The sequence below is a fragment of the Penaeus vannamei genome, chromosome 5, assembly GCF_042767895.1.
Source record: "Penaeus vannamei isolate JL-2024 chromosome 5, ASM4276789v1, whole genome shotgun sequence".
Lineage (NCBI taxonomy): Eukaryota > Metazoa > Arthropoda > Malacostraca > Decapoda > Penaeidae > Penaeus > Penaeus vannamei.
In genome coordinates, this window is record NC_091553.1 from 34628929 (window position 1) to 34641664 (window position 12736).

A 12736-nucleotide genomic window follows, 5' to 3' on the forward strand; every position below is an offset into this window, starting at 1 on the left:
TCTCAGAGATACTTGGTTGGGTCATTGATGTGTGATAAATCAGAACTAGTGGTCATTAGTTATGTTACTTTCTTTTCAAAAGAATATAGGTAGTTATGCTAGTTTTGTTACTTTCTTTTTGAAAGATTATGGGCAGTTATGCTCAAGTAAAATATGCTTTTGTTAAGTTGCTACATGTAAAATTTCACTACTCATGAAGGTTGAGAAACAATGATGTACATAAACATATTTTAAATAATTATCATTATCATGACTACTGCTACTACCTCTGCTACTGCTGCAAAAGCTACTACTGCTATTTTCACATAAGAATGAAGAGCATGAAGAACAGACCTGAAGTCCAAAGCAATTGTTAGTTATGAATTCATATATTTTGAAGGATGTATTAGTTGTATTAGAAAAAGTATAACTGGACTGTGGCTGAAAAATTAGTTTGGCAGAAAAATCATTCACTTTTTGTTACTTTCCTAATCATGGAATGGAAATATATAATGTAAAAGTAAAATATTCTTAAAATTCTTTACTGCTATAATTTAATTGCCATTATTTGTTAAACAAAACTTTACAAAAAATATTGAAACAATAAATAGATACTTTTATGAGCATTTAAGTGTCATAATTTTTTGTCTCTGGCATGTAAATGATTTTGATATTTAATGAAATTATATTTAGTCTTTTAATATTGATATTTATTGATGTAATTATATGATATTATGCTTGGATGGGTGTTTGGGTGAGTGCATGCATTTTTGTGTGTGTGTGTGTGTGTGTGTGTGTGTGTGTGTGTGTGTGTGTGTGTGTGTGTGTGTGTGTGTGTGTGTGTGTGTGTGTGTGTGTGTGTGTGTGTGTGTGTGTGTGTGTGTGTTTGCATGCTTATATATTTCTGTGTAAGCACTGTAATGCAAGTGATTATGATAATTAATGAAACTGACATATATTAAGTCATTGGTATTGATATTAATTGATGTAATTAATAAATATGATGCATGCACGGGTGTTTTGGTGAGTGCCTACATGTGTGTGCGTGTTTGCATGTGTGTGTGTTTGCCTGCTCATATATATGTTTATATAAGAATGCATATATATCATATATTATCAGTATCATTGTTAATATTGTTATAAAACTTGGTGGAGAAAATGAGATATCAAAGCACAGAATCACATTTTATCAGTATACAAAATGGATGGACTTGTAAACTACCTGTTTTTTGATGCAACCATTTCACCACATGCTTCTCCTGCAGAAAGCATTAACAACAAAATTGCTTGTGAAAATCTGCATTAATAGTTACCAGATTTATTACTTTATTCCTCCACACAGCACCTAAAGCTTTGTATACCTGTATATTTATGAAGCGATAGATATATATGATGATTATAAAGATGATGGTGGTGGTGATAATGATGTTGATGGTGGTAGTGGTGGTGATGATGGTGATGATAGTGATGATAGTGATGCTTTTGGTGGTGATGGTGATGGCAATGGTGATGATGATGGTGGTTGTAGTAGTGGTGGAGGTGTTGATAGTGATGATGGTGATGATAATGATGATAGTGATGGTGATGGCAATTGTGATGGTTGTAGTAGTTGTGGTGGTGGTGATGGTGATGATTTCATTAAGGAAATACAGGTAATAGATTCTATTAACACTATTAAAAATCAGGTCCTCGATTTAGAAGCCGTTCAGATTTATCAGAGATAGTCTACCTGCAACTGCACACTATTAACATTAATCATTAACACCTCTCTGGTCACTGATGTCTTTCCGTCGCTTTGGAAACATTGTATAGTAACACCAATTTTCAAGTCGAGGGTTATAGACGATGTGAATAATTATCGCCCTATTACAATACTCCCTATATCATCCAAAATTCTTGAAAAATTGTAGGAAATCAACTAACGAATTTCGTGGAGGCCAATAAGTCATTATCTAGAACGCAACATGGTTTTAGAAATAAGTTATCTACTGAAACAGCTATACTACAAATTTCTGATGAGATTTATAATAACAGACAAAAATCAGGTAAATTTGCTCACATTATGCAACCTTTCTAAGGCTTCTGATTGTGTCAACCATGAATTTCTCCTTAACAGATTAGTAAATAATAAAACTGATACATTTTGGCTTAAAAGTTATTTAGATACAAGGACCCAATTGGCAAGAATCAATGATTGTATGTCATCAAAACAACAAGTACCTTTTGGTGTTCCGCAGGGATCTATTTCAGGTCCGATCCTATTTCCAATTTTCATAAATGATTTATCAACAATAGCCCATAACTGCCTTCTAGTGCAGTACGCCGATAATTCACAATTTCCACATAGTGACTCAGTAAACAACTTGCATACATTAATAAGAAACAGTCAACATACCCTTACACAATCAAAATGATATTTTGACACTAATAGCTGTAAACTAAATCCACATAAAGCTCAATGTATATTCATAGGTAGCCTGCAGAACATAGCTAAAATTCCCAGACACAACCATAGAATTTGAAGGCTGCTCAATCAAACCAAACACTTTAGTGAATGATCTAGGAGTACACTTCGATTCATGACATTTGAACACGTTGACAAAATACACAGGAAAGTAATGGGCACCCTGGTATATCTTAATCATATAAGAAATCAAATCACTACTGAAACTAGAACCATGGTTGTGCAAACTCTAGTTCTAAACATAATTAACTATTGTTCAAATATATGGGGTTCAACTAACAAAACCCAAATGCAAAAAGTACAGAAAGTACAAAACTTTGCTGCAAGAGTTACATTAGGTAATATCAGTAAACTTGATCACATCACCCCCCATATCCAAAAATTAAAATGGTAAGAGTCCATTCTAAATGCAGTTATGAGACATGTGTATTCATTTACAAGTTCATTCTTGGGCATATCCGCAATGGTTAATGTCCTTGCAAACTGCAGGGAACACATCAGGTGTCCAGACACGTCATGTAAATTCCCTTTATGTTAAGAGATCGAGTACCGATACAGGGGCACGACAAATGGAAATACGTAGACCCAAGTTATGGAACATGTTACCAGATAATATAAGAGTCATTAACAGCTTCTGTAATTTCAAAATTCGAAATTAAAAGAACTCCCTCCCTCTCTCTGTCTCTCTGTCTGTCTGTCTCTCTGTCTCTCTGTCTGTCTGTCTCTCTCTGTCTCTCTCTCTCTCTCTCTCTCTCTCTCTCTCTCTCTCTCTCTCTCTCTCTCTTTCTCTCTCTCTCTCTCTCTCTCTCTCTCTCTTGTAGGATTTGTATTATCACCACCTCCCCCTCCTCCTCCACTTCCACCACCACCTCACCCTTTGCCTCCTTGCCCTTGTCCTCGTCCGCCTCCCCCTCGTCATCGTCTTCTTTCTCCTCCTCCTTCTTCTTCGTCTTCGTCTTCATTTTCATCTTGTCCTTGTTCTTCTTCTTGTTCTCCTCCTCCTCTTCCTCCACCTCCGCCTCCGCTTTCGCCTCCTCGTCCTTACCCCTCTTATCCATTTCCCTTTCTCCTCCTTTCTCCCCTCCTCTTCCTCTTCTTCGTCGTCGGCCAGAGAGCGGCGGGGAAGTAATAATACGACATGTGCGCAAATCTCCTAGAGTTAATTAAGAAACTTCTGGAACGTCGCACGAAGGAGGAGGAGGAGGAGGAAGGAGAAGACGAAGGAAGGAGAAGAATGGGAAAATCTTTCCTTCCTTCGCCGCTTCTCCTCTTTCCTTTAGTTTCCTTTCTGCCTTCGCCTCTGCCTCTGTTATTCTCGTTCTTTGTCTCTGTCGGTCTGTCTTTTTTTATTTCTTTTTCCGTTTCTCTATTTCTGTTTTATCTGTCTGTCTGTCTCTCTGTCTGTCTTTGTTGGTCTTCTCTGTTTCTCTCTTTCTTTGTCTTTGTCTGGCATTCGTCCTTTTTTTAAAATTTATTTCTGTGGCTATCTGCATATCTGCCTCTTCCTCTTTTTCTTTCACTCTCTTATCCTGTCTGCCTGTGCCTTTTTTTGTCCGTCTCTTTCTTGGTTGGCTGTCTGTCTGTGTCTCTGCCTTTGCTTTCATCGGTCTTTCTCTTTCTCGTTTTATGCTAGTGTCTTTGTCCGTGTGTGTGTGTGTGTGTGTGTGTGTGTGTGTGTGTGTGTGTGTGTGTGTGTGTGTGTGTGTGTGTGTGTGCGTGTGTGTGTGTGTGTGTGTGTGTGCCTCGCTCTCTTGCTCTCTCTCTCTCTCTCTCTCTCTCTCTCTCTCTCTCTCTCTCTCTCTCTCTCTCTCTCTCTCTCTCTCTCTCTCTCTCTCTCTCTCTCTCTCTCTCTCTCTCTCTCCCCCCCCTCTCCTCTCCTCTCCTCTCCTCTCCTCTCCTCTCCTCTCCTCTCCTCTCCTCTCCTCTCCTCTCCTCTCCTCTCCTCTCCTCACCTCCGCCTTCCTTCTCCCTCCCTCCCTCCCTTCTCTCCCTCTCTTTCTCCCTCCCTCCTTCCCCTCCTTCCTTCTCCCTCCCTCCCCCTCTCTCCTCTTTTCTCCTCTCCTCTCCTCTCCTCCCTCCCTCCCTTCGCCAAAACTCTCCTAAATTGCTTGCATTCAAACTCGTAGCGTTTATTCGGAAGCTTTTTAGCATGCTTGCTTTCTGTTTTTTTTATTTTCTTTTTTTTCTTTGCTTGTTTGGTTATTTCCTCGTTTAGTTGCTTGTTCTGTTGGTTATTTTCTTTCTCCTGTCCCTTTCGTTTTTCTTTTTGTTTTTGTTTGGATTGCTTAGATTTTTAAAATATTTTTTAGAGGTTTGCTTGGTCTGGGTCTCGTCTGTTTTCTCTGGATTTCTGTGACTGCGCGGAGAGAAGGGAAGGAAGGAGGGAAACAGAGGAGGGAAGGAGAGGAGGGAAGGAGAGGAAGGAAGGAAGGAGGGAAAAAGAGGAGGAGAGAAGGGAAGAAGAGGAGGGAAGAAGAGGAGGTAGGAGAGGAGGGAAGGAGAGGAGGGAAGGAGAGGAGGGAAGAAGAGGAGGGAAGAAAAAGGAAAGGAGGTGGTGGTGGAGTTGGTGGTGAAGGCGAAGGTAGAGGCGAAGTGGAGGTGGTGTAGGTGAAGGTGGAAGTGGTAGTGGAGGTGAAGGCGAAGGTGGAGCCGAAGGTAGAGGCGAAGTGGAGGCAAAGGTGGAGGTGGAAGTCGAGCTGGAGGTGACGGTAGAGGTGAAGGTGAAGGTAAAGGTGGAAGTGGAAGTGGAAATGGAAGTGGAGTGAAGGCGAACGTTAAAATTAAGGTGAAGTGTGAATGTTAAGGAGATGAAGGCGGTGAAGGTGAAGGTAAAGAAGGGAAAGGAGGAAAATAAATGAGGAGGAGGTGAAGGAGAAACAGATGGAGACGGAGATCGATCAGACGGAACAAGTGTCTCCTCCAGACTATCAAGCCATTTCTTTCTTTCCACAGGAATCTATGCGTCCCCGTCTAATACATCTGCAAGAAGAGGCATCGTAATTTCACAATCATGGTAAGAGGCAAATTACAGGTTGCAATGAGAATGCTGAGTCATGGCTGATACAGTGCTTTTTGTTAATTCAGGCGAGGTAAAACGTAGCAAGATTTGATTTTTTTCGTTATGTTGAATGTTGTGGTTATATTACGTCTAGTACTCGTTTTAGTTTTGATATTTGTGATGTTGATAATGTGTTCTGAAGGTCAGTAGAGCCCTGGGCAGCCGCACTAAAGGCCTCTCCCGCAGGAGTGCAAGGTGTGCCTGGAGCCGTACGACGACTCGCACAAGAGGCCGCGAGTCCTCCCCTGCGGCCACACCTTCTGCTCCCCCTGCATCCGGGGCCTCGTGCAGGACGGCTACCTGCCCTGCCCGACCTGCCGCACGGAGCACGTCATCCCCGGCGACTACTCCTTCTTCCCCATCGTGTTCGAGTTCGAGGAGCTGCTCAACAGGGTGAAGCACACGAGGGGCACCCCGGCGACGTCCTCCTCCTCCTCCCCCTCCTCGGTGACCTCCTCGGGACGGCCCCGCAGGGAACGCGGCAGCGCCATCAGCAAGAAGCTCACGAACCTCAAGGTGGAGCAGGAGAGCTCCATGTGCCAGTCGACCTCGGCGTGCGTGAGGATGAGGCGCCAGCTGGCCATGTACAAGGCCAGCCTGGTCGAGTGGGAGCGCGAGCACCGGCAGCTGGCGGGCGACCTGCGCAGGTTCGTGCAGCTCAACGAGGAGGTGGAGCGCCTGCTGGCCCGGGAGCGGGAGGCCGTCGAGCGCATGCAGCTGGAGGGCGTCGACAAGACCCAGCAGCTGCGGACGGCCAGGAGGACGCTCATCGAGGTCCGCTCGTCGCAGGACACCTTCGACGCCCTCAACCACGGCGACTTCGCGCAGGACGAGGCCGAGGACTGGATGCTCAAGTGCCGCGAGGCCTTCCCCGGCGTCGACGCCGTCCGCAAGTCGGTCAAGGTGGGGAGGTTGCTTTATTGGGAGAGAGAGAGAGAGAGAGAGAGAGAGAGAGAGAGAGAGAGAGAGAGAGAGAGAGAGAGAGAGAGAGAGAGAGAGAGAGAGAGAGAGAGAGACAGAGAGACAGACAGACAGACAGACAGATAGACAGAGACAGCGAGGGGGGGGGGGCAAGGAGAGAGAGAGAGAGATGGGAGAGAGAGAAGGGGGAGATAGAGAGAGGGGAGAGAGAGACGAAGGGAAGAAGAGTGAGGGAGAGAGAGGAGTGAGAGAGGGATATATATATATATATATATATATATATATATATATATATATATATATATATATATATATATATATAGATAGATAGATAGATAGATAGATAGATAGATAGATAGATAGAGATAAATAGCTAGAGGTTGATTGAGATTGATAGCTAGAGTTTGATAGATAAAGTTAGATAGAAGAGATAAATAGAGTGAGAGTGTGAGTAAGTCAGAGTCAGAGTGAGTGAGTATGAGTAAGGTTGTGAGTATGCATGTGTGTATGTATGTGAGTGTGAGTGTGAGTGTGAGTGTGTGTGTGTTTGTGTGTATGTGCGTGTGTGGATTTTTTTTTGTAGCTTGTGACTGCCCGACCGGGGGAATAAGAGGAAACGTTGAATAGCCAGATATTTAGATTTTCCAATTTCATGACCATGTCTTCTTAAAAAATTCTCGCACACACGCACTTACACACAGCCACGCCCACAGTCACACTCACCCACCCACTCGCACTTCACGTGAAACCAAAGCTAACCCCGTCCCTTGGCGCAGGTCCGCGCGGCCACGTCGAAGGCGGTGAGCCAGATGTTCCGCGAGACGAGGAACTGCTCGGACGTCCCCCTCACGCCGGCGGAGGAACGCTACAGCGACATCATCTCCCTCGCCGACATCTTCGCCGACCACGCCAACAGCCTCACGGATCCCGACCCTTCGGCCGAGGAGAGCGTGTCCGAATGCCTGGCCGTACCGCAGGAGAGCGTGTCCGATTCCCTCTGCCTGGCTGACGAGATCGTGAGCGAACCGATCCACGTGGCTGAAGACAGCGTGTTCGAGGCCGTCCGCGTCGAGGGCAGCGAGGCCGACCTCGTGACGGACGGAGAGGACGCTGACGGCGGCGAGGGCGCGGAAGACGACAGCACCATCCTGCGGAAGGTCCGTCACATCCAGTTCACGGCGACCGTGGATCTGACTGTGAGTGGCGTGGATTGCCTCCGGGCGTTTTTCCGTTGGACTAGAGTGTTCGCAGTCACTTTGCTTTTAGGCCCAAAGTGCCCTGCTTTGCTACTCACACAAAGGTTTTATGATCAGGGGAATACTCATATATCTATTTTCCTTACAATATTCAAGCAAGTGTACTTCGTGTACGTAAAAGTAGATGTAGTATTTAATAAAAGAAAAAAAAACTTTTCTGTCCCAGGAAAATGCACAAGCAGAATGAGGATTAGAATTACTATTTAATTAGTTAAGACTGATGGACCCTATTGACACGATACAAATACGGAAAGACAGTTCACAGAATTCAAATTTATAAATTTAATATCCCCTTGGATACTTTAATAAATATAGTCCAGAAGATAGGAAGCCCATGTTGGTGACAGGGCAATGGCAGCACCGAGAACAGCCTCGAATGCAGCATGCAACCAGCACCCGCCTCATAAATCTGCATCTGACCTGCACTTCCCCTAACCCGCTAGGCCGAGAGTCTGAGCCTGATGAGGGAGCCAGTGAGGGCCATGCTGGAAGCCGGGGAGGTCTACGTCGTGCAGGAAGGCCAGAGACACGTGCGGTCGGCCAAGCTCTCGCTGAGGGAGGACATGATCTGCCTGCACCACCTTCAGGAGAAGCATCCGCCGGCGCTGGCTCGGACGATTTCGGTGAGGGCGCCTCGGCTCGGTTTGTTGTAGTCCTTTTTTGTTTTTTTGTTTTTGCCTTTGGGATGTAATGCATATTTTTGTGTTTGGCTTGTAGTGGGCGGTACTTATGATAGAAGACTGAGCGGCATTGAGCAAGAGATTTCGAACGTCGTCTTGAGGAATCAGGAATGAGCGTACTGTGTGCTGTGGTATCTTGAATGGCCGGCCTTATATCAACGTAGACATCGTTAGATGCATTTAACATGTTTGCTTACAGTGAGGTAAAAACAAGTAGTCAGATGGTTTTAATGCTTGCAGACCATTAATAAGTAAATATTTAGCTTTAATGCAAACTGCAGAGAGGGAGACCTATGCAAAAACTAATTAGATTTTTACTGCATGATGTCCCCCAGGCGGCCACTGATTAAGCCTCCCTCTCCCTCAGTATTGCGAGGTGGAGGCCATGCTCGACTACTCGTACGCCCTGACCTTCCTGGAGCTGGCGTGGCCCGGGTCGCCGCCGCGGAGGGTGTACATCCGGCTGAGCCCCGACTCGGGCCGGGGGCGCCAGTTCGTGATGCTGTGCTCGGGCGAGAAGGGCCACTCCTACGCCAACACCAACTTCCTGAGGGTGAAGAACAAGGGCCTGCGGGGCGAGTGCCTGCAGGGGGGCGACTACAACTTCAACTCGGGCGTCGGGGGACACAACATCATCCCGGGCCTGGCGTGCAACGGCGAGTACAAGCGGCGTGACGTGACGGGGTCCGTGGGCGCCGTCTACACCAACGCCCTGAACGGCGCGCAGTTCTACATCCGAACGCGGGGGCGCCCGGCCGTCAACCGATTCACCGTGTTCGGACAGGTGGAAAAAGGCTTAGAAGTGGCCGCGGCCGCCATCGCTCTGCAGGACGTGAAGAAAGTGACGGTGGTGGACTGTGGTGTTGTGGTTCCTCATATTCCGCACTTCTCTTCCGGGGAGACATAACGGGCTGGAAAGGATCTGAAGAAGAGCTTGGTAGACGTTCTGTTATTTGTTTACACGGTCAATTTGTTGGCATATAATAATTAAGTTGTTTTCTAAGCTCAAAGTTCACATTCCGTTGCCAGTGAATCGTAGTAGGGAGCTTCTGAATCAATTACATATCGATCTTTCGCACAATCTCTTTTTGTAATGTGAGTAAATCGTATCATTTTATCTGTTCCTATGTGACTACTGTAGACGTAAGTTTTCTACAATATGTTAAAGCTTAAATATAGATTTTAAACAGAGTAAGACAAATATATTCATACTATTTTCACATAGTTGCGCGCGTGCAATCACTGTATGGAATTGCTACAATAAAGTATATTGCTCACTCGCAAATTTCAGTATATCCGAATATATGTCCTTGGAAGAAATTAAATGAAATTCCTCAAGGTACGTTTATATATGTTTGTGTGCACGTGTATTAATATTTATTTGCACGTGCATTTTAACGTTTGTTTGTATTTACACCTATGTACGTGTGAATGTGGATGCGTGCGTACATAACATCGTGCACATATGTGGATGTGTGCGTGTGTGTATATTTGTGTATGTGTATATAGGCAAGCATGTTCACGCTTCTTTTCCATGTCCATTTATCTGTTCCCTTTGGCACAACTTCGAACATCTGAAAAATATTTCGGGAGTCTGAAAAACTATTTACATTTCTAATGAACTTGTTAAAATAACTAGAATTTTTTTTTCTCTCTCTCTCGCTCGCTCTCTCTCTCTCTCTCTCTCTCTCTCTCTCTCTCTCTCTCTCTCTTCTCTTCTTTCTTCTCTTTTTCTTCCTCTCTTTTCATCTCTATCTCGTGTCTCTGTTTATCTTTCCCTTTTGTTTGTTTCCTCCCTCCTCCTCTGTCTTCCCTCCTTCTCTTCTTCTTCTTCTTCTTCTTCTTTTCTTCCTCTTTTTCTCTCTTCTTCTTCTCTCTCTCTCTCTCTAATATTTGTTACAATTACCGTTGGCTTTCACAAATCAGCCTCAGCGCTGACCCTTCGTTTCTCAACCAAGAAACGAAAGAAATACAAAGAATTTTAATTTCTCGAGGGAAACACTATAACCGGAAAGCACAAAAGGAATTAAAAATTTGGGAAAAATAAAAATAAACATTAGATTTCCTAGAGGAGGAGGAAAAAGGAAAGAGAGGAAGAAGAAGAAGAAAAAAGAAAAGAAGAAAGAAGAAAGAGAGAAAAAGAGAGAGAGAGAGAGAGAGAGAGAGAGAGGAGAGAGAGAGAGAGAGAGAGAAGAGAGAGAAGAGAGAGAGAGGGAGAAGAGGAGAGGAGAGAGGAAGAGGGGGAAGGGGAGAGGAAGAGAGAGGGAGAGGGGGAAAAGGAGAGGGGGAAGGAGAAAGGAAAGGAAAGAAGGAGAAGGAGAAGGAAGGAGAAGGAGAAGGGAGAAGGGAGGAAGGAGAAGGAGAAGGAAAAGGGGGAAAAGGAGAGAGAGAGAGAGAGAGAGAGAGAGAGAGAGAGAGAGAGAGAGAGAGAGAGAGAGAGAGGTGGTGAGAGTCTTATTCTTATGTCTTATTCTTTCCCCTCATAATGCCTTTGGACCCCTTACCTCATTTTCGATCCTCGTCTTTCCACTTCTCCCCTCCCTCTCTCTCGCGACTTCCCATCCACCCGGAGTTCCTCTCTCCGTCTCACAACACCCCCGCAGCACCCTCAGAAAAAACTTGCTGACCCTCATTTGGGTCGCAACAATGAGGTATAAGATATAAGTTAATATATAATATATTAGATATAAGTTAATCTGCTATTTAATTAATAAACTTAGATATAATAATATATAAAATAATATATTAATTTATATGTTAATTCCGACGTAGGATATGTTTTTTCATTTATTTATTTATTTATTTATTTTTTGAAGCTGCGGTAAAACTGAGGGAATGTTTCTCTGTGTATTTTATTTGTTTGATGCCGTATATATACACCACGGGTTGATAATCTTATTACGTCTGTATCTGTGGTGTTTCGTATCTATCTCGGAATGCTTGTATTTCATTGATACGTCTGTTGAACAAAATTATGCTATTATGCTATATACTTATATTGCGTGCGTACTACATGCATTTACTCTCACGAGCGCGTAACATGTGCGTGTGAATATATATATTTTTTTCAGTCGTTCTTTCTCGAGAATCTCCTTCTCCCTCCCTCGCCCCCTCTCTTTATATTTTGTTTTATCCTCCTCCCTCTAACACCGCGTCATTTCCCTCTTCCCATTCCTCCTGCCCGTCATTATCCCTCCCTCCTTTCTCCCACCCTAACCCCCAGCCTCTCCTACCACTCCTTTTTCCCTCTTTCTCCCCTCCCTTCCTTCCCTTCCCCTCCCTTTCCTCCTCCCCTCCCTCATCTGCGACCCTCCCTCCCTTCCCCTTCCCTCCCTACTCCACCCTCCTTCCTCCTTCCCCCCTCTCCCTCTACCACTCCCCCCTCCTCCTTCCCCCCTCCCCCCCCTCCCCCTTCCCCCCTTCCCCCCTTCCCTCCCCCCCCTCTCCCCCTCCCTCACCCCATTGAAGAAAAAGGGAGGAAGAAAATCAGGATAATTGAAATCCGCGGTAATCTGGCGAGCCGAGGGCGAGGCGTAAGAGGAAACGGCATAAGTTGGGCGATCTGTCAACAACACGGATGCGCAGGAACCTCGACTTATGGGCGTGACAATGACAATCGCCGGGGAATATCAGCGGCGGGGAATTTGGGGATTTTTTTTCTCGTTTTTTCCTTTCCTTTTCCGTCCTTTTTCTTTTTATTTTCCATTTTTTTCGTGTTTTTTTCTTTCCTTTTCCGTCCTTTTCGTTTTATTTTCCACCTTTTTATTATTTTTTTTGTCTGATATTTTCTGTTTGGCGTTTTTTTTTCTTTCTTTTTATTATTATTATTATGATTTTTTTCTACTTTTCTCCGTTTCTGTTTCATTTCGTCTATCTTCCTTCTCTGTGTCTCGCACTACTTTCCTCACCTTTTTTCTCTCTCTCTCAATCTGTCTCTCTCACTCTGATGTTCTTACAAGGATTACTATTACCTATAAGTTACTTTGAAACGAGAATGATGAACTAAAACCCTTTATAAATTCCCCTTTTTTCCCCTTCCCTTCCCTCTGTCTTGTTTTCTTTTCTCTCTTCCCTTTTCTTTCTTTTTCTTTTCCCCCCCCTCTCTTCTTTCCCCCCTCTCCTTCTTCCCTCCCCTTTCTCTCTCTCTCTATCTCTCTCTCTCTCTCTCTCTCTCTCTCTCTCTCTCTCTCTCTCTCCCTCCCCCTTCTCTCTTTCACTGATTACTGACCCTTTCCCGCCCGCTGTCGGTAAGACTCCACCAAGGTAAACTATACTTTTTTTGTTTACTTTGGCGAAGAAGCACTTGAGGAATTGGTGGTGTTTGATTGCTTGCTTGTCCGCGCTACGTCGCTATTTCAGACGATTATCAACGCCAATC

The 12736-nt window shown here is 44.6% G+C and overlaps 1 protein-coding gene across 2 annotated transcripts in view; it reads left to right on the forward strand.

The window, feature by feature from the left end:
- The window catches only part of LOC113809285 (uncharacterized), a 16934-nt gene extending 7299 nt beyond the window's left edge, over positions 1 to 9635 (forward strand). For both annotated transcript variants that reach the window (XM_070122104.1, XM_070122103.1), the window contains exons 2-6: positions 5396 to 5456; positions 5688 to 6404; positions 7199 to 7618; positions 8122 to 8301; positions 8726 to 9635. In XM_070122104.1, the coding sequence (XP_069978205.1) occupies positions 5454 to 5456; positions 5688 to 6404; positions 7199 to 7618; positions 8122 to 8301; positions 8726 to 9265 (1860 nt within the window). In that variant the 5' untranslated portion in view covers positions 5396 to 5453 and the 3' untranslated portion in view covers positions 9266 to 9635. The remainder of the gene's footprint in view (positions 1 to 5395; positions 5457 to 5687; positions 6405 to 7198; positions 7619 to 8121; positions 8302 to 8725) is intronic.
- Positions 9636 to 12736: the final 3101 nt, after the last annotated feature.